General features: G+C 40.0%; 1 protein-coding gene across 1 annotated transcript in view; it reads left to right on the top strand.

The window, feature by feature from the left end:
• Positions 1–22352, top strand: part of LOC128692821 (probable acyl-CoA dehydrogenase 6) — a gene marked incomplete in the record, with an annotated part of 187703 nt that overhangs the window by 90172 nt on the left and 75179 nt on the right. The window contains 1 exon segment of the mRNA XM_070092177.1: positions 1357–1496. Coding sequence (XP_069948278.1) covers positions 1357–1496 — 140 coding nt within the window.

Here is a 22352-nt window from a genome sequence, read left to right as displayed (position 1 = left end):
TATCTATGTGCCTCTTGCAAGACTGATAGTGTCTTGAATGATGGTGAAAATGTTTCTTTTGTGGGTTACCCTCCCTTGTTGGGGATACAGCCTGTGTGTTAAAAAATAAAAGCAACAATCACTGAAGTGAATGTGAGGCTCATCACAATTCTATTTCATGACCCACATTGGTGACTACTTCACTAGGTTTAAATGCTGCCCTCCTGACAAGTACCCTCATCTGCCATTCACTGCTGAATGACACTTGCGAATTTTGCACTTTATATGCAATAGACTGTCATTTAGCATGGTAGTTACATTCCTGAAAATGCTGTTTTAGTTAAAATTGTGTTAGACAAACTGAAGAACTTATGGGAAAAATAGGGTTATGTTCCTAAGAGCCCCAAGAAAGCCAAACAACTTTTTTTAGACCTCCAGATCTTACAAAAATAAAAGTGAATATATAATTGTAGTTCATTGTCGTGATGTATTATGTTGTTTTTACTTCTTAAGATTACAAATGCAACAGAAATAATAGTATTTCTTACCTTAAATTGTGCTTGCTGGTGTTCGTGGATGATTGTGGAGAGTGGAGAGTTATGCTGTGGACCTACTGGGCTGAGGTGGATGGTAGAGGTACTGGTACTGAAGTCGATGGTTGTACTGGAGTGTGCATAAATTCTGTAGTGGATTTATTTTACCCCACAGTACATTATACAACTGACAGTAAGGCATCAGCTGCTCTAGACACTGTTTCAGGGTGCTCTTCAGTGAGAAAGTCTACCTTCAAGTCAGTCAGTAAATCAGTCAAGTCAGTAAGTCAGTAAATCAATCAGTCAGTCAGTCAAGTCAGTCAGTAATACAGTCAGTCAGTAAATCAGTCAGTAAGTCAGTCAGTAAGTCAGTCAAGTCAGTAAGTCATCATACAAACTCATATTCATCTCATTCTTTTTATGTGCAAAGAGACGCTTCATTACGGCCACGGGCTATCTCTTGTCTAATATCTCTATTTTCTTCGTTAATTATGAGACTTAAATGGTTAAACCTTTTCTTGCCACTTTCAGCAACACTTGTATGCCTACTGGGTGCTGTGATTGCTTGGTAGATTTAAGATATGGCAAGAAAAAGATATAAACTCCTAGCAGAGGATGTTACGTATCCTGCGGGCAAAGCGCTCAAAATTTTTTCCCCTCCTGCAAATTGTGTTAAGTTAATTTTATGAAGTGTTATACAAAAATATGCTGCAATTCTTCAGTCATGCTATAACCAAAACGTACCTGACAAAACCACGTTAAATGATGATCTACTGTAATAGTATTACTCATTTGACGTGTTCAGCCAAATTTTTATTTTTGTGTGTGTGTTTGTGTGTTGCAGGAATTCACCTCACAAAGTTGATTGACAAACTTGGAATGCGAAGCTCTGACACAGGTGAAATATTCTTCGAAGAAGTCAGAGTTCCAGCAAAGAATATTGTGGGAGAAGAAGGGAAGGGATTCACTTACCAGATGATACAGGTAATGACTGTGTGAGGTTGTTGGTGTAATGAACAGGAGGAAATGTTAATATAATGATCGTGTGAGATTGTTAATGTAATAAAGGTGAGATTATTGTTATAATAACAGTGTAAGATTGTTAATGTAATGTTAAGAAACAGTGTCTGTTATATGTAATGTTAAGAAACAGTGTCTGATATATGAAGAAGTAAGGACATTCAGATTATGCTCTTTAGTTTAGCGTAGATTCTAGCGATAAGTGTATATGAAAAACCATGATGAAAAGCTTGAAAAGCATTGTGTATATGGAATGTTCAGAGATGTTGTGTTGATGTTAATGTTTGTGTTGGTGTTGATGTTCACTCTGTTGCTCGTAGGTTAGCAAAGCATATGAACTAGAGTTTCAAGCATTTGTTGGTTGGCTTTGGTGCTTCTGTAATTGTCATGACTTGAGTAATTTGGAGACTTATGGCTTGGCTAATAGTCGCCCACAGATGAAGTTGAACTGTTCAGGTGATGATGATGATAATAATAATAATTGTAATAATTTTTACTTCTGCATGATACAATGTTTGTACAGAGATGGGTGATACTTAGTTGTGCCTGCAGAAAGCCCATAGTTATGCAGAGCATTTTGGGCAAGCTTAAGCCTAATTTAAGACTACAATGGCAATAACTAATTAATTAATTGCTTATATATGAGGACATTAAGAGTATACAGTAAGGCCCCACTTTACAGCGTTTCACCTTACGGCGTTCTGCTAATACGGCGATGTAAAATTATGATCAGAATTTGCTATACAGCAAGCGGTCTTTCAAATACGGTACCCCCACCCGGTTTGTTTACGTTCTCCGTGACCACATCTATTATGTCAGGAAACTTTCCAAAATTTCATCACCTAATATTTTTGTTATCCTCATAACCTTACAATACAGGAAAGAGTAAGGTTATGAGGATAACAAAAATATTAGGTGATGAAAGATTGGATATCAGATTGGAGGGAGAGAGTATGGAGGAGGTGAATGTATTCAGATATTTGGGAGTGGACGTGTCAGCGGATGGGTCTATGAAGGATGAGGTGAATCATAGAATTGATGAGGGGAAAAGGGTGAGTGGTGCACTTAGGAGTCTGTGGAGACAAAGAACTTTGTCCTTGGAGGCAAAGAGGGGAATGTATGAGAGTATAGTTTTACCAACACTCTTATATGGGTGTGAAGCATGGGTGATGAATGTTGTAGCGAGGAGAAGGCTGGAGGCAGTGGAGATGTCATGTCTGAGGGCAATGTGTGGTGTGAATATAATGCAGAGAATTCGTAGTTTGGAAGTTAGGAGGAGGTGCGGGATTACCAAAACTGTTGTCTAGAGGGCTGAGGAAGGGTTGTTGAGGTGGTTCGGACATGTAGAGAGAATGGAGCAAAACAGAATGACTTCAAGAGTGTATCAGTCTGTAGTGGAAGGAAGGCGGGGTAGGGGTCGGCCTAGGAAAGGTTGGAGGGAGGGGGTAAAGGAGGTTTTGTGTGCAAGGGGCTTGGACTTCCAGCAGGCGTGCGTGAGCGTGTTTGATAGGAGTGAATGGAGACAAATGGTTTTTAATACTTGACATGCTGTTGGAGTGTGAGCAAAGTAACATTTATGAAGGGGTTCAGGGAAACCGGCAGGCCGGACTTGAGTCCTGGAGATGGGAAGTACAGTGCCTGCACTCTGAAGGAGGGGCGTTAATGTTGCAGTTTAAAAACTGTAGTGTAAAGCACCCTTCTGGCAAGACAGTGATGGAGTGAATGATGGTGAAAGTTTTTCTTTTTCGGGCCACCCTGCCTTGGTGGAAGTCGGCCAGTGTGATAATAATAATTAAAAATAATAATATTTTATATGTACTCTGATAATTATACTTATGTGTACCTGTACCTAAATATACTTACACACTGTGCTGGTGTGCAGGTGCACATTAAAATCGCTAAGTCTCTCTCTACTCATGACGCCAATACTACGTAATAATAATCACTCTTGGGCACACTAAATGTCTTATTTTACATCAATATAGGTATTTTCATTAATCCATCTATGATATTTTCCACAAAATTATATATGAAACCCATTACATAGCATATAAACATGATAAATACACTCACAGAATAAAAATTGATGTAAATATGAGATTTGTTTACAAAGCAGCTGTGTAGGTAGTGTCAGAAGAATTATGTTTTGTCTAGTCAAGCTGGGGGATAACTGTAGGAAAATACTCTTTTCATGTGCCTTTATATATAGCAATTCACAACCCTTGTGGGTTTAGTGCTTTTTATTATGTTAATAATAATAATAATATTATTAACCCCTTCAGCGTCCAAGGCCAAAATCTGAAGTGGTGCTCCAGTGTCCAAGAAATTTTGAAAAAAAAAAATTATTTTTTCTTACAGAATTAAAGAGTATATTTTTGTGAAGGTAATAAGACAAAAAAATTTTTTTTCTGATCAGTACTTACCGAAATACAGCGGCGGGAAGTTGACCCAAAATGATCGGGTGGCGGCAACATAAGTGACTTCCGCAGAATCCCATTTTTTTATTTTACGTTTTTTATACTTTTTTCTTTTCTTTTCTGATTTTTTTCTTTTTCTAATAACATTTGTGGCCTGTGAGACCAGTATAATGTATATTGTATAAGTGTACACTCATTGTATTCAACACAATAACTGCACTAATTTGTTTATCATTATATTGCTTACAAAACTTGTTTACAAGTTTATTGTAAACAAAATAATGAAAATATTAGTGCAGTTGTGTTGAATACAATGGTACCATATGGTACAATGGTGCCATAGGGTGCAATTGTACCATATAGTACAATGGCACCATATGATACAATGGTACAATGGCACATGATACAATGGTACCATATGATACATTGGTACCATATGGTACAATGGCACCATTTGGTACAATGGCACCATATGATACAACAGTACCATATGGTACAATGGTACCTTATGGTACCATATGGTGTAATGGTACCATATGATGCAATGGTACAATATGGTACATTGTACCATACAGTACAATGTACCATATGGTACATTGCAATATGGTGTAATGGTACCATATGGTACATTGTACCATACAGTACAATGATACCATATCGTTCATTGTACCATATGGTACTGTTGTATTTAACACAATAAACACTAATATTTTCATTATTATTTTTACAATAGTTGTTTACAACAAAAATATGCAAAAGTGTCGTATATTAGTAATGTTCTATTATATATTTACAAGTGTACAGGAACTTGACGTGCTCCTTGAGGTGGATGACAAAGTGCTTTGTCTCGGAAACTGCAGAGTCGGTAGCAAGCTTGTGTCGCCACTCACTCAGTCTTGGCTGGTGTCTCATGCCACCAACACCTATTGACCATATGGTACACGGTATCATATGTTACAGGGTACCATATGGTACATTGTACTATATGGTATAGGGTACCATGCAGTACAGGATAACATATGATGCAGGGTACCATATGGTACATGGTATCATATGTTACAGGGTACCATATGGTACATTGTACTACATGTATATGGTATAGGGTACCATGCAGTACAGGATAACATATGGTGCAGGGTGCCATATGGTGCAGGGTACCATATGGTACAGGGTACCATATGGCACAGGGTACCATATGGCACAGGGTACCATATGGCACAGGGTACCATATGGCACAGGGTACCATATGGTACAGGGTACCATACAGTACAGGACACCATATGGTACAGATACAGGGATAACTATGGAAATAAGTCGCCCTGACTATTTTGGGTTATCCTAGGATTTTATACGTATGCTGCTATGTATGATAATCTATGTAATTGTATTTCTGTATACCTGAATAAACTTACTCAAGTGCATGTGGCATCATGAGTAAGTTTATTTAGTTAAACACAAATAAAGTTACATAGAATATCATACTTAGCAGCATATGTTTGGAGAACCTAGGATAACCCAAAAAAGTCAGACAGGCTTATTTCCATTAGGGTCCCTGTACCCTGTACCATATGGTATAATGTACCATATGGTGCAATGTACTATATGGTACATTGTACCATATGGTACCATTGTACCATACAATACCATTGTACCATATGATACCATTGTATGACATGGCACCACTGTACCATATGGTACCATTGTACCATATGGCACAATGGTACCATATGGTTCAAAACCATAGAATTCATCTTCAGCTCCACTTCCATCAGTCTTAGAACTGTAAGTTGTGAAGAGAAGAGTCAGAATTCGCCCGGAGAGTGAGTGGGGAGTGAGAGCTTCCTTGCCACCAGGCACGATGAACAAAGCTACTTTGCCAGCGTTCCCACAATGCCGTGCGGGCGTCCAGATTTTTTCTATGGTGTGTACACTGACCACCCAGACCCATTCTCTCAGATGTAGGCCTACCAGCCTTCTCGCACTAAATTTGACACCGCTAGAATTTTGGCGTAGATCTATGGTTTGGACGCTGAACGTAAAGCCGTAGATCTGCGGGACGGACCCTGAAAGGGTTAATATTAATAATAACAATAATAATAATATTATTATTATTATTATTATTATTATTATTATTATTATTATTAATATTATCTTCATTCACTCTAAAAATGGTGTGTTGCTGTTTGTTTATTCTGAACTAACTTGTACAACTTGTACACAATATAAGAGTACATGTATTTGTATTGTGAGGTAATTATTATTATAATAAAAAAATATTGAGGTAAATGTTTTACAAACTCTTACAAACGTACATGAATGAACTAAAAGTAGACACATATTAATACACATTTATTTCGCCTGACCAAGTGATCGCCCACTACCTGTTCAGTTTGTGTTCTTACATTGTCTCAACTCTGTATCTCGTTCTCTCTCTCGTTTACTCTTTCGTTAACTAGTTGGCTCTCATTGACGATGCCGTCTAAGTTTAGCTGTGATAAAAAGAGAAGCCGTAAGCCTCTTGCTTTAAGTGCCAAGTTAGAGGATGATGGTGTGCCATTCTGATTTTATTCAATAAACACCCTGCCACTCACCTCTCACACATTAATATTAATATTTTAAGGTAAGTAATAAGTGTACTCTGTGTGTATCTTACCTTTTATTGTGTTTTTAATGCCTATTTCTATTGCTAACTTAATATAAGTTAGTGTAAACTTGTTGTCTGGCATTTATTGCATATTTTATGTGTGCTCTGATAATAATACTTGTGGAGCTGTGTGGTAGCCGGGTGGAGGGACAACATTACGTTTTCTCTGCTCAGCCATCAGAGAAAACGTGTATGAATCTGCGTTTGGCCCAGCCACTCCCCCATTCCGCTTTTGTTTACAATTTTCGGCATGAATTATTCATTACTTCTACCTTCGTTTATGATGGCATCTAAAGGTAGTTGTTAGAAATGATTAAATTCAGTGAAAAAGGCATGTCGATGTTAATAATATGGCTCTGGGCCACAGTGTGGGTAGCCGGTAGGTGTAGCCCAGGCTACACCTACCGGCTACCTACACTGACTTCCTACAAATAAATACTACTCACCTCTCTTCCTGTATTAAGACTACACATATTTTAAGGTAAATAATGAGTGTACTGTATGTGTATTTTACCTCTGGAATGTTTTAAATATCGTATATTAAGTATGAGACGGGGAGCCAGCCAGGGCTACCTACACCTGGGCTACCTACACCTGACTTCCTACAAATAAGTACTACTCACCTCTCTCCCTACATTAAGATTACAAGTACTACTTTAAGATAAGTAATGAATTTATTTATTTATTTATTTATTTATTTATTTATTTATTTATTTATTTAATGTCTTTGCAAACAGTACATTGAGATTGTGTATATACAATAGTGGGTTGCAATGCAAAGAGAGCCTCTATTATGCCTAGGCATTATGGGTCAACTTAACATTATTGGCTTACATTCTACTTAATACTAAGGAGTAGTATATCATAGTTGTACAGTAGGAAAGTAATTATTTCATAGTTGTACAGTAGAGTAATAATTACAAATGAATCAAAATTTGTATAATACAAAGATATATTTATATTCTAAAATGCTTTTGTGAAAAACAATGATTCAATTATATTTCTGTCAACAATGGATAAAAGGTTCAATGTGATTATTTCAGTTATGATGCGGGAGTACATAGGTGAGTAAGTGTGTACTGAGTATTTAGCATTTAGTCTAGGGTGATTAAGTGGCTTTTGAGAAGAGTCTTAAATTGATTTTCAGACTGGGTTACTTTAATATCTTCTGGTAATGAATTCCATATTTTAGGGCCCTTTATGTGCATAGAGTTTTTACACAGTGTGATATGGACATGAGGTATATCAAAAAGAGATCTGTGTCTTGTGTTGTGGTCATGTGTCCTGTTTAGGTTGGTGAGGAAAAGTTTGAGTGGAGGGTTTATATTTGCGTGTATTGTTCTGTGTATGTAGTAGGCACATGAATAATTATGGATGTTCTTAATGGTAAGCAGATTCAGACTTTTGAAAATTGGTGGACTATGCTGGCAGGAGTGTGAATTTGTTATCATTCTTACTGCTGCCTTTTGCTGGGTTATTAGGGGTTTTAGGTGATTGGATGTTGTTGATCCCCATGCACAAATTCCATATGTATATGAGTGAATGGTACAGTGCCAGGAGAGCTGATTGTGGAATGTAGTACCTTATCTTTGATAGTATGCCTACAGTCTTGGAGATTTTCTTGGTGATTTGTTGTATGTGTATCCAGAACTTAAGGCTACTGTCAAGGTGGATACCTAGGAATTTTCTCTCTGTGAGTCTTGTAACTGATGATCCATTTAGCATAATGTTAATTGCATCATTTGCAGCTTTGTTTCCAAACTGAATGAAATAGGTTTTATCAGTGTTCAGGGAAAGTTTGTTAGTCATCAACCAGGCAGATATTTTCTGTAATTCAGCATTGACTGTGTTTGCTAGAATGACTGCGTTTGGGTGGGAAAATACATATGTCATCTGCAAATAATATGGGTTTGAGTAGCTGTGATGCATTCGGTAGATCATTGATGTAGATAAGAAAGAGGAGTGGTCCAAGGACGCTTCCTTGTGGGGCTCCTACTGTGATTGGTTGGGTGGAGGAGTTTGCATCATTTGCATACACATATTGAGTTCTGTTATTAAGGTATGACTTTAGGTAGTTGTGGGAGTGGCCTCTGATACCATAGTGCATTAATTTGGAGTACAGTGGACCCCCGCATACTGTTGGCATCACATAACGTTAAATCCGCATACCGATACATTTTATCGCTAAGATTTTGCCTCGCATACCGCTAAAAAACCCGCTCAACGCTATTCGTCCGAGATACGTCTAATGTTCGGCCTGAGCCAGCCTCACATGTTCCGCCGGTGGCATTGTTTACCAGCCAGCCTCCGCGGTAACATCCAAGCATACAATCGGAACATTTTGTATTATTACAGTGTTTTTGGTGATTTTATCTGCAAAATAAGTGACCATGGGCCCCAAGAAAGCTTCTAGTGCCAACCCTACAGGAATAAGGTGTCGTATGAGGCGACTAAAATGCCGGGAGCAATGGGCTAGTAACCCCTTCTCCTGTAGACATTTACTAAAAAAGAGAAGAAGAAAAACTTTATAAAACTGGGATGCTTAAATGTGCGTGGATGTAGTGCGGATGACAAGAAACAGATGATTGCTGATGTTATGAATGAAAAGAAGTTGGATGTCCTGGCCCTAAGCGAAACAAAGCTGAAGGGGGTAGGGGAGTTTCGGTGGGGGGAAATAAATGGGATTAAATCTGGAGTATCTGAGAGAGTTAGAGCAAAGGAAGGGGTAGCAGTAATGTTGAATGATCAGTTATGGAAGGAGAAAAGAGAATATGAATGTGTAAATTCAAGAATTATGTGGATTAAAGTAAAGGTTGGATGCGAGAAGTGGGTCATAATAAGTGTGTATGCACCTGGAGAAGAGAGGAATGCAGAGGAGAGAGAGAGATTTTGGGAGATGTTAAGTGAATGTATAGGAGCCTTTGAACCAAGTGAGAGAGTAATTGTGGTAGGGGACCTGAATGCTAAAGTAGGAGAAACTTTTAGAGAGGGTGTGGTAGGTAAGTTTGGGGTACCAGGTGTAAATGATAATGGGAGCCCTTTGATTGAACTTTGTATAGAAAGGGGTTTAGTTATAGGTAATACATATTTTAAGAAAAAGAGGATAAATAAGTATACAAGATATGATGTAGGGCGAAATGACAGTAGTTTGTTGGATTATGTATTGGTAGATAAAAGACTGTTGAGTAGACTTCAGGATGTACATGTTTATAGAGGGGCCACAGATATATCAGATCACTTTCTAGTTGTAGCTACACTGAGAGTAAAAGGTAGATGGGATACAAGGAGAATAGAAGCATCAGGGAAGAGAGAGGTGAAGGTTTATAAACTAAAAGAGGAGGCAGTTAGGGTAAGATATAAACAGCTATTGGAGGATAGATGGGCTAATGAGAGCATAGGCAATGGGGTCGAAGAGGTATGGGGTAGGTTTAAAAATGTAGTGTTAGAGTGTTCAGCAGAAGTTTGTGGTTACAGGAAAGTGGGTGCAGGAGGGAAGAGGAGCGATTGGTGGAATGATGATGTGAAGAGAGTAGTAAGGGAGAAAAAGTTAGCATATGAGAAGTTTTTACAAAGTAGAAGTGATGTAAGGAGGGAAGAGTATATGGAGAAAAAGAGAGAGGTTAAGAGAGTGGTGAAGCAATGTAAAAAGAGAGCAAATGAGAGAGTGGGTGAGATGTTATCAACAAATTTTGTTGAAAATAAGAAAAAGTTTTGGAGTGAGATTAACAAGTTAAGAAAGCCTAGAGAACAAATGGATTTGTCAGTTAAAAATAGGAGAGGAGAGTTATTAAATGGAGAGTTAGAGGTATTGGGAAGATGGAGGGAATATTTTGAGGAATTGTTAAATGTTGATGAAGATAGGGAAGCTGTGATTTCGTGTATAGGGCAAGGAGGAACAACATCTTGTAGGAGTGAGGAAGAGCCAGTTGTGAGTGTGGGGGAAGTTCGTGAGGCAGTAGGTAAAATGAAAGGGGGTAAGGCAGCCGGGATTGATGGGATAAAGATAGAAATGTTAAAAGCAGGTGGGGATATAGTTTTGGAGTGGTTGGTGCAATTATTTAATAAATGTATGGAAGAGGGTAAGGTACCTAGGGATTGGCAGAGAGCATGCATAGTTCCTTTGTATAAAGGCAAAGGGGATAAAAGAGAGTGCAAAAATTATAGGGGGATAAGTCTGTTGAGTATACCTGGCAAAGTGTATGGTAGAGTTATTATTGAAAGAATTAAGAGTAAGACGGAGAATAGGATAGCAGATGAACAAGGAGGCTTTAGGAAAGGTAGGGGGTGTGTGGACCAGGTGTTTACAGTGAAACATATAAGTGAACAGTATTTAGATAAGGCTAAAGAGGTCTTTGTGGCATTTATGGATTTGGAAAAGGCGTATGACAGGGTGGATAGGGGGGCAATGTGGCAGATGTTGCAGGTGTATGGTGTAGGAGGTAGGTTACTGAAAGCAGTGAAGAGTTTTTACGAGGATAGTGAGGCTCAAGTTAGAGTATGTAGGAAAGAGGGAAATTATTTCCCAGTAAAAGTAGGCCTTAGACAAGGATGTGTGATGTCACCGTGGTTATTTAATATATTTATAGATGGGGTTGTAAGAGAAGTAAATGCGAGGGTCTTGGCAAGAGGCGTGGAGTTAAAAGATAAAGAATCACACATAAAGTGGGAGTTGTCACAGTTGCTCTTTGCTGATGACACTGTGCTCTTGGGAGATTCTGAAGAGAAGTTGCAGAGATTGGTGGATGAATTTGGTAGGGTGTGCAAAAGAAGAAAATTGAAAGTGAATACAGGAAAGAGTAAGGTTATGAGGATAACAAAAAGATTAGGTGATGAAAGATTGGATATCAGATTGGAGGGAGAGAGTATGGAGGAGGTGAATGTATTCAGATATTTGGGAGTGGACGTGTCAGCGGATGGGTCTATGAAAGATGAGGTGAATCATAGAATTGATGAGGGGAAAAGGGTGAGTGGTGCACTTAGGAGTCTCTGGAGACAAAGAACTTTGTCCTTGGAGGCAAAGAGGGGAATGTATGAGAGTATAGTTTTACCAACGCTCTTATATGGGTGTGAAGCATGGGTGATGAATGTTGCAGCGAGGAGAAGGCTGGAGGCAGTGGAGATGTCATGTCTGAGAGCAATGTGTGGTGTGAATATAATGCAGAGAATTCGTAGTTTGGAAGTTAGGAGGAGGTGCGGGATTACCAAAACTGTTGTCCAGAGGGCTGAGGAAGGGTTGTTGAGGTGGTTCGGACATGTGGAGAGAATGGAGCGAAACAGAATAACTTCAAGAGTGTATCAGTCTGTAGTGGAAGGAAGGCGGGGTAGGGGTCGGCCTAGGAAAGGTTGGAGGGAGGGGGTAAAGGAGGTTTTGTGTGCGAGGGGCTTGGACTTCCAGCAGGCATGCGTGAGCGTGTTTGATAGGAGTGAATGGAGACAAATGGTTTTTAATACTTGACGTGCTGTTGGAGTGTGAGCAAAGTAACATTTATGAAGGGGTTCAGGGAAACCGGCAGGCCGGACTTGAGTCCTGGAGATGGGAAGTACAGTGCCTGCACTCTGAAGGAGGGGTGTTAATGTTGCAGTTTAAAAACTGTAGTGTAAAGCACCCTTCTGGCAAGACAGTGATGGAGTGAATGATGGTGAAAGTTTTTCTTTTTCGGGCCACCCTGCCTTGGTGGGAATCGGCCAGTGTGATAATAATAAAAAATAATTACTTTAGTGATGAAGAAAGAGATCATTGCTAACTATGAAAGTGGAGTGCGTGTCTCCGAGCTGACCAGGATGTATAGTAAACCCCAATCAACCATCGCTACTATTATTTTTATATTTATTATCACACTGGCCGATTCCCACCAAGGCAGGGTGGCCCGAAAAAGAAAAACTTTCACCATCATTCACTCCATCACTGTCTTGCCAGAAGGGTGCTTTACTCTACAGTTTTTAAACTGCAACATTAACACCCCTCCTTCAGAGTGCAGGCACTGTGTCCAACAAAACAGCAATCAAGGAAGCTGTTCTTGCCAAAGGTTCAACTGTGTTTTCGAAACAGAGATCGCAAGTGATGGAAGATGTTGAGAGACTCTTATTGGTATGGATAATTGAAAAACAGATAGCAGGAGATAGCATCTCTCAAGTGATCATAAGTGAAAAGGCTAGGAAGTTGCATGAGGATTTAATTAAAAAAATGCCAGCAACTAGTGATGATGTGAGTGAATTTAAGGCCAGCAAAGGTTGGTTTGAGAGATTTAAGAAGTGTAGTGGCATACATAGTGTGATAAGGCATGGTGAGGCTGCCAGTTCGGACCACAAAGCAGCTGAAAAATTTATTTTATTATTTTTTATTATCACACTGGCCGATTCCCACCAAGGCAGGGTGGCCCGAAAAAGAAAAACTTTCACCATCATTCACTCCATCACTGTCTTGCCAGAAGGGTGCTTTACACTACAGTTTTTAAACTGCAACATTAACACCCCTCCTTCAGAGTGCAGGCACTGTACTTCCCATCTCCAGGACTCAAGTCCGGCCTGCCGGTTTCCCTGAACCCCTTCATAAATGTTACTTTGCTCACACTCCAACAGCACGTCAAGTATTAAAAGCCATTTGTCTCCATTCACTCCTATCAAACACGCTCACGCATGCCTGCTGGAAGTCCAAGCCCCTCGCACACAAAACCTCCTTTACCCCCTCCCTCCAACCTTTCCTAGGCCGACCCCCTACCCCGCCTTCCTTCCACTACAGACTGATACACTCTTGAAGTCATTCTGTTTCGCTCCATTCTCTCTACATGTCCGAACCACCTCAGCAACCCTTCCTCAGCCCTCTGGACAACAGTTTTGGTAATCCCGCACCTCCTCCTAACTTCCAAACTACGAATTCTCTGCATTATATTCACACCACACATTGCCCTCAGACATGACATCTCCACTGCCTCCAGCCTTCTCCTCGCTGCAACATTCATCACCCATGCTTCACACCCATATAAGAGCGTTGGTAAAACTATACTCTCATATGTGCAGGAATTCAAGGAGTACATAGACAGTGAAGGACTGAAACCTGAACAAGTGTTTAATTGTGATGAAACAGGCCTGTTTTGGAAGAAAATGCCAAGCAGGACCTACATTACTCAGGAGGAAAAGGCACTCCCAGGACATAAGCCTATGAAAGACAGGCTTACTCTGTTGATGTGTTCCAATGCTAGTGGTGATTGCAAAGTGAAGCCTTGATTAGTGTGTCACTCAGAAACTCCCAGAGCGTTCAGGCAAAAGAATATTCCCAAGGCTAATTTGTGTGTGCTGTGGAGGGCAAACAGTAAGGCATGGGTCACTAGGGACTTTTTCTATGACTGGTTTCACCAAGCATTTGCCCCCAATGTGAAAGATTACCTAACTGAAAAGAAATTAGACCTTAAGTGCCTCCTGGTGTTAGACAATGCCCCTGGTCATCCTACAGACGTGGCAGAGCGACTTTATGGGGACATGAACTTCATTAAGGTGAAGTTTTTGCCTCCTAATACCACTCCTCTCCTGCAGCCCATGGACCAGCAGGTTATTGCAAACTTCAAAAAACTGTACACAAAAGCTCTGTTTGAAAGGTGCTTTGTGGTGACCTCAGAAACTCAATTGACTCTGAGAGAGTTTTGGAGAGATCACTTTAATATCCTCAATTGTGTAAACCTTATAGGTAAGGCTTGGGAGGGAGTGACTAAGAGGACCTTGAACTCTGCTTGGAAGAAACTGTGGCCAGAATGTGTAGACCAAAGGGATTTTGAAGGGTTTGAGGCTAACCCTGGGAATCCTATGCCAGTTGAGGAATCCATTGTGGCATTGGGAAAGTCCTTGGGGTTGGAGGTTAGTGGGGATGATGTGGAAGAGTTGGTGGAGGAGGACAATGAAGAACTAACCACTGATGAGCTGCTAGATCAACTTCAACAGCAAGAGGCCAGACCAGAGGAAACTGGTTCGGAGGAGGGGAGAGAGAAATTGAAGAAGTTGCCTACTTCAAAGATTAAGGAAATGTGTGGAATGTGGCTTAAAGTGCAAACCTTTTTTGATGACAATCACCCTAACACAGCTATTGCAAGCCATGCTGGTGACTATTACACTGACGCTGTTGTGAAACACTTTAGGAAAGTCATAAAGGAACAAGAGGTACAGGCCACTATGGACAGATATGATGTGCGACAGAAGTCCAGTGACTCTGAAGCTGGTCCTAGTGGCATTAAAAGAAGAAGGGAAATAACCCCAGAAAAGGACTTGACACCTCAAGTCTTAATGGAAGGGGATTCCCCTTCTAAACACTAATACTCTCTCCTCCTCCCATCCCATGAATCATCACCAGATCTTCAATAAAGGTAAGTGTCATGTAACTGTGCATGTCTTTTTCAGTTTGTGTGTATTAAAATTAATATTTCATGTGGTAAAATTTTTTTTTTCATACTTTGGGGTGTCTTGCACGGATTAATTTGATTTCCATTATTTCTTATGGGGAAAATTCATTCGCATAACGATAATTTCGCATAACAATGAGCTCTCAGGAACGGATTGATATCGTTATGCGGGGGTCCACTGTACAGTAGTTCATGGTCGACTGTATCGAAAGCTTTATGTAAATCAATGAAAATGCTCAGCGGGACTTCTTTCTTTTCAAGTGTGGTATATATTAGTTCTAGCATGTGTATGATAGCATCATTTGTGCTTTTATTATTCCTGAATCCAAACTGACAAGGGTTTAATATGTTGTGTGAAACGAGGTAGGAATAGATCCGTCTATGAATTAATTTTTCAAAGATTTTAGAGAGCAGTGGTAAGTTAGATATTGGTCTATAGTTATTCAAGTCAGCTTGGTCACCTCCTTTGTGGATCGGAGTGACCCTCGCTATTTTGAGGATTGTTGGGAAGGTAGATGATTCAATGGATTTGTTAAAGAGCGTTGCAGTAATTGGTTACAATACTTGAGAAGCTTTTTTGTACATAAAAGCAGGCAAGTTCTTTGTCTCCTGCCTTGTTTTTAAGGGTGTTTATGATGAGCATAACTTCATTGGGGTTGGTTGGAGCTAGGAATAGCACATTTGGGTAGGTTCCTGTGAGATAGTCTGATAGACGGGCGTTTGTGCTTGGTATTTTGTTTGCTAGATTTTTTTCCTATGGTGGAGAAGAAAACATTAAGTCTGTTTGCTGTTTTGGTTGGAGTGAGGGGTTCATCTGATTTTGTTAGTTTGATTGCTTTGTTTTTGAATAACTTTTAAGTTCCAAGAATTTCAGATAGTTTTCCAGGTTTTTTTCATATCACCTTTGATGTTATGTAATCTATTTTCATAATACAATTTTTTTGACTTTCTTATCAGGCTGGTAAGTGCTGACGAGTAATTTTTCGACTGTTCTCTAGTTATTTGACCAATTCTATACTGTTTTTCATATTTGTGCTTTGTGTTAATGGATTTGAGGATGCTTGGTGTTAGCCAGGGATTATTCAGTCTCTTTGCTGTGATCTGTTTAGTTTTTCTGGGGAAATGTCTGTTATAGAGGCATTGGGCTTTTTTTTAGAAAATTATTTATACATTCATTCATATCTGTATATGTTTCAAGGTCATTTTGCCAATCGATGTTATTCATAGCTGCTATAAAGTTGTTAACTGCTGTCTCGTTATGTAGTCTGAAGGTTACTTTAGTAATGTCTTGTGGTAGTTTGCCCAGATTAGTTATGAGAAAGGTTGGGTAGTGGTCTGTAGTGTTGTCTGTGATTATGCCTGATTTTAAAGGGGATATGGTGTTTGTCCAGATGTGGTCTATTAAGGAGATGCTTGTCTCGGAGATTCTTGTAGGTTTAGATATTGCTGGTAGCAACAGGCAGTTACTCATTGTGTTTGGGAATTCGGTTACTTGTGGGTCCTTGGCGTGTAGTATGTTTGTGAAGGCTTACTCAGCCCTGTAACAACTTCAGTCAGTATTACCAAGGCTGGCTCCTCCTCAGGAAAATTAATGAATAGAAAAAGAAATAATAACAGACAGTGATAAACACTTTATTATTTAGAAACAGAAAATGTAAAACAATAAAACATGAATGGGTATCCTAATTGAAAGAAAAATGAAAAATGAAATGAAAAAAATTACATTTGAACTCAACGCTAATATAGGTATATCGTGGTAATGGGGTGTCAGGTGTTGGTGACACTGAGTGTTGTTGAAATCGTAGCCGTTGCTGATGTGGGGGGGGGGTAGCAGGTGTTGGTGACCACCACTGGCTCGTTCTTCACAGAATTCTTTACCACTGCTATGATGAGGGGTTAGGTCCTATGTTGACTTACATAACAGGTAAGTAGACTAAACATGGGACGTCTCAGGACGTTAGTCCGTCTCCTTCTATTCTTCTCGTTGGTTGGCAGGTGACCCTCTCTGTCATTCCAAGCTGTAATGAGAGACAGATTACCCACTGCTTAAGAAATCACTCTCCATGATAAGTACAATACCTAAAAGATGTGGTGATTATTAAAACATTTAACAGATAAAGAATGAAAGGACTAAGTTAATTATTGGTCAGAAGTGAAGCGTTCAACCAATAAGTCCACTAAAATATGATCAGGCGTGTACTTACAGTAGTGTTGGGAGCTGTGAGTCGAGTGATTTACTATTTGACCGGAGCCCCACACGTCACCTTTCGGGGGGGGGGGAGGGGAAGGGATAGCGGGAGCTAGACTGACCCTACCTTAACAAGTAGCCGGCAATGAAACTATTGTTACTATATACTCCCTCGCTACTCCTATCTATTGAACTTTTCCCTCACACTCCCCCATACCAAGACTTATAGTCAACGAGTATAAGAAGAATAGGCCAGGAAAAAGTTCTAACATGTGGAAGTCGCGTAAGGCAACAAATCTTCTACTGACTGTCACGACTTAACCAGTCAGAGAAATAATTGGATGAACCATTGATATACACAATATGGAACTTAAAAGCCTGGAGTGCCAATGTCCACCTCAAAGAGGCGACTGTTGGTTCCCTTAAAAGTTTCTAGGTATATCAAAGGTTTGTGGTCCGTTTCTAAAATGAATTCTTTTCCCAGTAGATAAAATTTAAGCTTGGAGATACCCCACACAAGGGCCAAACATTCCTTTTCTATGGTGGAGTATCTCGTTTCTGCCGGAAGGAGTTTCCGGCTTAGGAAGCATACAGGGAAGGGAGTACCATCATGGTATTGTAGTAGCCCCGCACCTAAGCCAGTATTGGAGGCATCAGTTCTTAAACAAAATGTTTTATTAATACACGTATCTGGAATCTTAAGTATAGGGTCTTTCGAAAAGATACTTTTAATGTCATTAAACTTTTTCCGAGCTACGTCGGAAAGTTCAAGAGGTTCCTTCACAGACTTTTTAAGGAAGTCGGATAAGATGCCTGTAAGATCAGTAAGGTTCGGGATAAACCGTGTATAAAAATTTACAGAACCAAGAAAGCTACGCATGAGCTTCTTGGTTTTGGGGAATTTAAATTCTAATAAAGCTTTGATCTTACTGGGGAGAGGCTGTAGAGTTATTAGAAAGTATCAGTCCAAGATATCTAATCTTGTTATACCCAAGGAAGCATTTCTTCGGCTTGGCAGTGAGGCCATGTGAGCGTAACCTACGTAAAACTGATGTTAATGTTTGGATATGTTTGCCCCACGTGGATGTCATTACGTAAATGTTATCAAAATAAACTGAAACATTTGGCATATTACCCAAGACCTTTCTCATTAGTCTCACGTAGGTAGCACAGGCAGTTACCAAACCGAAGGGCATAGTTCTATACTGCATCAATCCTTGGTGGGTAGGAAAAGTGGTGTACTGCTTAGAAGAAGGATCTAACATTACTTGATGATATGCCTGCGCAATATCAATCTCTGAAAAGAAGGAAGCGTCATAAAATTTGTGTAGATCGCTATCTATTAAGGGCATAGGCTCACCATCCCACCGAGTTATAGCATTAAGGCCTCTGAAGTCAATAGCAGGTCTATATGAATTATCCTCCTTCTTAACCATGACTGCTGGTGAGCAATATGCAGATACTGAAGGTTCAATGATCTTTAGTTTTAATAATTTGTCTACCTCTTGGTCAAATGCATCCCTAAGGTGAACTGGAACTGGGCATAATTTCCGTTTGATCGGATTGTCCGTCAATAAGTCAATCTTGTGGACTACCATGGAGGTAACACCGGGAATATCAGTAAAGACGTCTGAAAAGTTACTCACACATTGAAGTAGTTCATGTCTCTTATGGTCATCCAAAGATTCATTAATATTAATGTTGGTTGTGCCCGAGTGGTCAAGAGTCACCAAGTCATGTAGTTCTTCATCATAGTCTAAGTTAGAGGTGTCAATTATGCACACCTTACATTCTTCAGTTGACTTATCAAGTTCCTGTGGAAAAACTAAGTCAAAGTTATTAAGGCAGTTAACTGAATTTCTTCGGTAATATTTCTTAAGGATGTTGATATGATAAAGCTTAGGTTTCCCCTTGACATCTATGAGGTAGTCAACTTTCCCACAAATTTTTAATACTTTATATGGACCTTTCCATGCTACTAATAATTTATTTGACTTGATAGGCAAAAGCACCAGAACTTCATCCCCTACTTTAAAACTTCTCCTCTGGTTTTGGAATCAAAATAGGTTTTGTACTGGTCCATTGGCAAGCTTAGGTTTTTCGAAACTATGTCAGAGGTCTCCTCAAGTTTGGATCTAAGGTCAAGGAGAAACTGGTAAGAAGACTGAACCTCAGCATTTACCTCCTCATTAGTCCATAAGTCATGAAGGATGGACAATGGACCTCTGGCCTGTCTACCATAGAGAAGTTCAAAAGTTGAAAACCCCAAAGAGTCACTGGGAACTTCCCTCATGGCAAACAAAGCACAGGGTAGGTAACGATGCCACTCCTTAGGTTTAAGGGAGCACAGTTTCCTTAAAATGGACTTAAGAATTGAATGCTGGCGCTCAATCCTCCCATTACAGCTGGGATGAAAGGGTGTGGTGAAGAGAGGCCTCACTCCCAGAAGTTGATAGAGATGTTGCATTAAGTCAGATGTGAATTGTGTCCCATGGTCAGACAAAATTTCTCTAGGGATGCCCACTCTGGAGAAGATGGACGAAAGGGCTTCAGCCACCTCTGTAGTAGTTATGGTCTTTAAGGGTACGGCTTCAGGGAAACTCGAAGCATAATCAACTAATGTTAATATATATATATGTCCCCCAGATGAAAGTGGAGATAAAGGACCAACGATGTCAATAGCTACTCTTTCAAAAGGTACCGTAAAGACTGGCATTTTGACCATAGGTACTCTCTTGGTACCTTGGGAGGATGACAGTTGGCAAACTTTACACGATCTACAATAGGTAGTGACATCAGAGGACATTTTTGGCCAAAAATAGGTTTCCCTAATTTTATTTAAGGTTTTACGATGCGAGAAATGTCCGGCCACTGGCAGGTCATGAGCCATTTTAAGAACAGTCTCTCTGCATTGGCTTGGAACAACTAAGATGGAATAGTCTATCTCATCTGAATTTAATTTGAATACTGACTTGTACAAGATACCTTTTATATATTCAAATTTATATGAAAAGTTTTTCCTTTGGATAACTTGATTTTGTTTAGCGGCATTATGGCAATTCTGAAGAGAAGGGCAATTACGTTGTAAATTGACAAAGGAGTCCTTCGATATATCTAAGGGCTTAAAGTCAGGGAAAATCAAAGGATGGACAGTAGGAGAAGCCTGGGCTTTGGTCTGAGCCCTAGTCAAGACATTTATGGTATCGGAGGTGATATCTTCACTTTCATCTAACAAGTGAACCGGTGATTCTACTACCTCGCTTTCGAGAGTAGCATCACTGGTTTTTAATCCCACATGAATCTCATGAGACATTATCTAATCTGAACTTTCGAGGGGCTTCTCTGACTCTACAGGAAGAGGATCTGAAACACTTATGTCCATCTTTGGTGATGAAAGGTCAACCTCAGAAGGAAGAATGGCACCTTTTACATTACCTATTAGTACGGAGGAAGAAGTGATGGGAGCTAGTACGGCTTCAGACCAACCTGTGAACCATTTAGACCTAACGTAACAAATGGATTTGTCAGTTAAAAATAGGAGAGGAGAGTTATTAAATGGAGAGTTAGAGGTATTGGGAAGATGGAGGGAATATTTTGAGGAATTGTTAAATGTTGATGAAGATAGGGAAGCTGTGATTTCGTGTATAGGGCAAGGAGGAATAACATCTTGTAGGAGTGAGGAAGAGCCAGTTGTGAGTGTGGGGGAAGTTCGTGAGGCAGTAGGTAAAATGAAAGGGGGCAAGGCAGCCGGGATTGATGGGATAAAGATAGAAATGTTAAAAGCAGGTGGGGATATAGTTTTGGAGTGGTTGGTGCAATTATTTAATAAATGTATGGAAGAGGGTAAGGTACCTAGGGATTGGCAGAGAGCATGCATAGTTCCTTTGTATAAAGGCAAAGGGGATAAAAGAGAGTGCAAAAATTATAGGGGGATAAGTCTGTTGAGTGTACCTGGTAAAGTGTATGGTAGAGTTATAATTGAAAGAATTAAGAGTAAGACGGAGAATAGGATAGCAGATGAACAAGGAGGCTTTAGGAAAGGTAGGGGGTGTGTGGACCAGGTGTTTACAGTGAAACATATAAGTGAACAGTATTTAGATAAGGCTAAAGAGGTCTTTGTGGCATTTATGGATTTGGAAAAGGCGTATGACAGGGTGGATAGGGGGGCAATGTGGCAGATGTTGCAAGTGTATGGTGTAGGAGGTAGGTTACTGAAAGCAGTGAAGAGTTTTTACGAGGATAGTGAGGCTCAAGTTAGAGTATGTAGGAAAGAGGGAAATTTTTTCCCAGTAAAAGTAGGCCTTAGACAAGGATGTGTGATGTCACCGTGGTTGTTTAATATATTTATAGATGGGGTTGTAAGAGAAGTAAATGCGAGGGTCTTGGCAAGAGGCGTGGAGTTAAAAGATAAAGAATCACACACAAAGTGGGAGTTGTCACAGCTGCTCTTTGCTGATGACACTGTGCTCTTGGGAGATTCTGAAGAGAAGTTGCAGAGATTGGTGGATGAATTTGGTAGGGTGTGCAAAAGAAGAAAATTAAAGGTGAATACAGGGAAGAGTAAGGTTATGAGGATAACAAAAAGATTAGGTGATGAAAGATTGAATATCAGATTGGAGGGAGAGAGTATGGAGGAGGTGAACGTATTCAGATATTTGGGAGTGGACGTGTCAGCGGATGGGTCTATGAAAGATGAGGTGAATCATAGAATTGATGAGGGAAAAAGAGTGAGTGGTGCACTTAGGAGTCTGTGGAGACAAAGAACTTTGTCCTTGGAGGCAAAGAGGGGAATGTATGAGAGTATAGTTTTACCAACGCTCTTATATGGGTGTGAAGCGTGGGTGATGAATGTTGCAGCGAGGAGAAGGCTGGAGGCAGTGGAGATGTCGTGTCTGAGGGCAATGTGTGGTGTGAATATAATGCAGAGAATTCGTAGTTTGGAAGTTAGGAGGAGGTGCGGGATTACCAAAACTGTTGTCCAGAGGGCTGAGGAAGGGTTGTTGAGGTGGTTCGGACATGTAGAGAGAATGGAGCGAAACAGAATGACTTCAAGAGTGTATCAGTCTGTAGTGGAAGGAAGGCGGGGTAGGGGTCGGCCTAGGAAGGGTTGGAGGGAGGGGGTAAAGGAGGTTTTGTGTGCGAGGGGCTTGGACTTCCAGCAGGCATGCGTGAGCATGTTTGATA

Source organism: Cherax quadricarinatus, chromosome 38 (genome assembly GCF_038502225.1).
Source record: "Cherax quadricarinatus isolate ZL_2023a chromosome 38, ASM3850222v1, whole genome shotgun sequence".
Taxonomy (NCBI): Eukaryota; Metazoa; Arthropoda; class Malacostraca; order Decapoda; family Parastacidae; genus Cherax; species Cherax quadricarinatus.
Note: the sequence above shows the minus strand (reverse complement) of the source record. Positions and strands in the feature narration are given on the sequence as shown.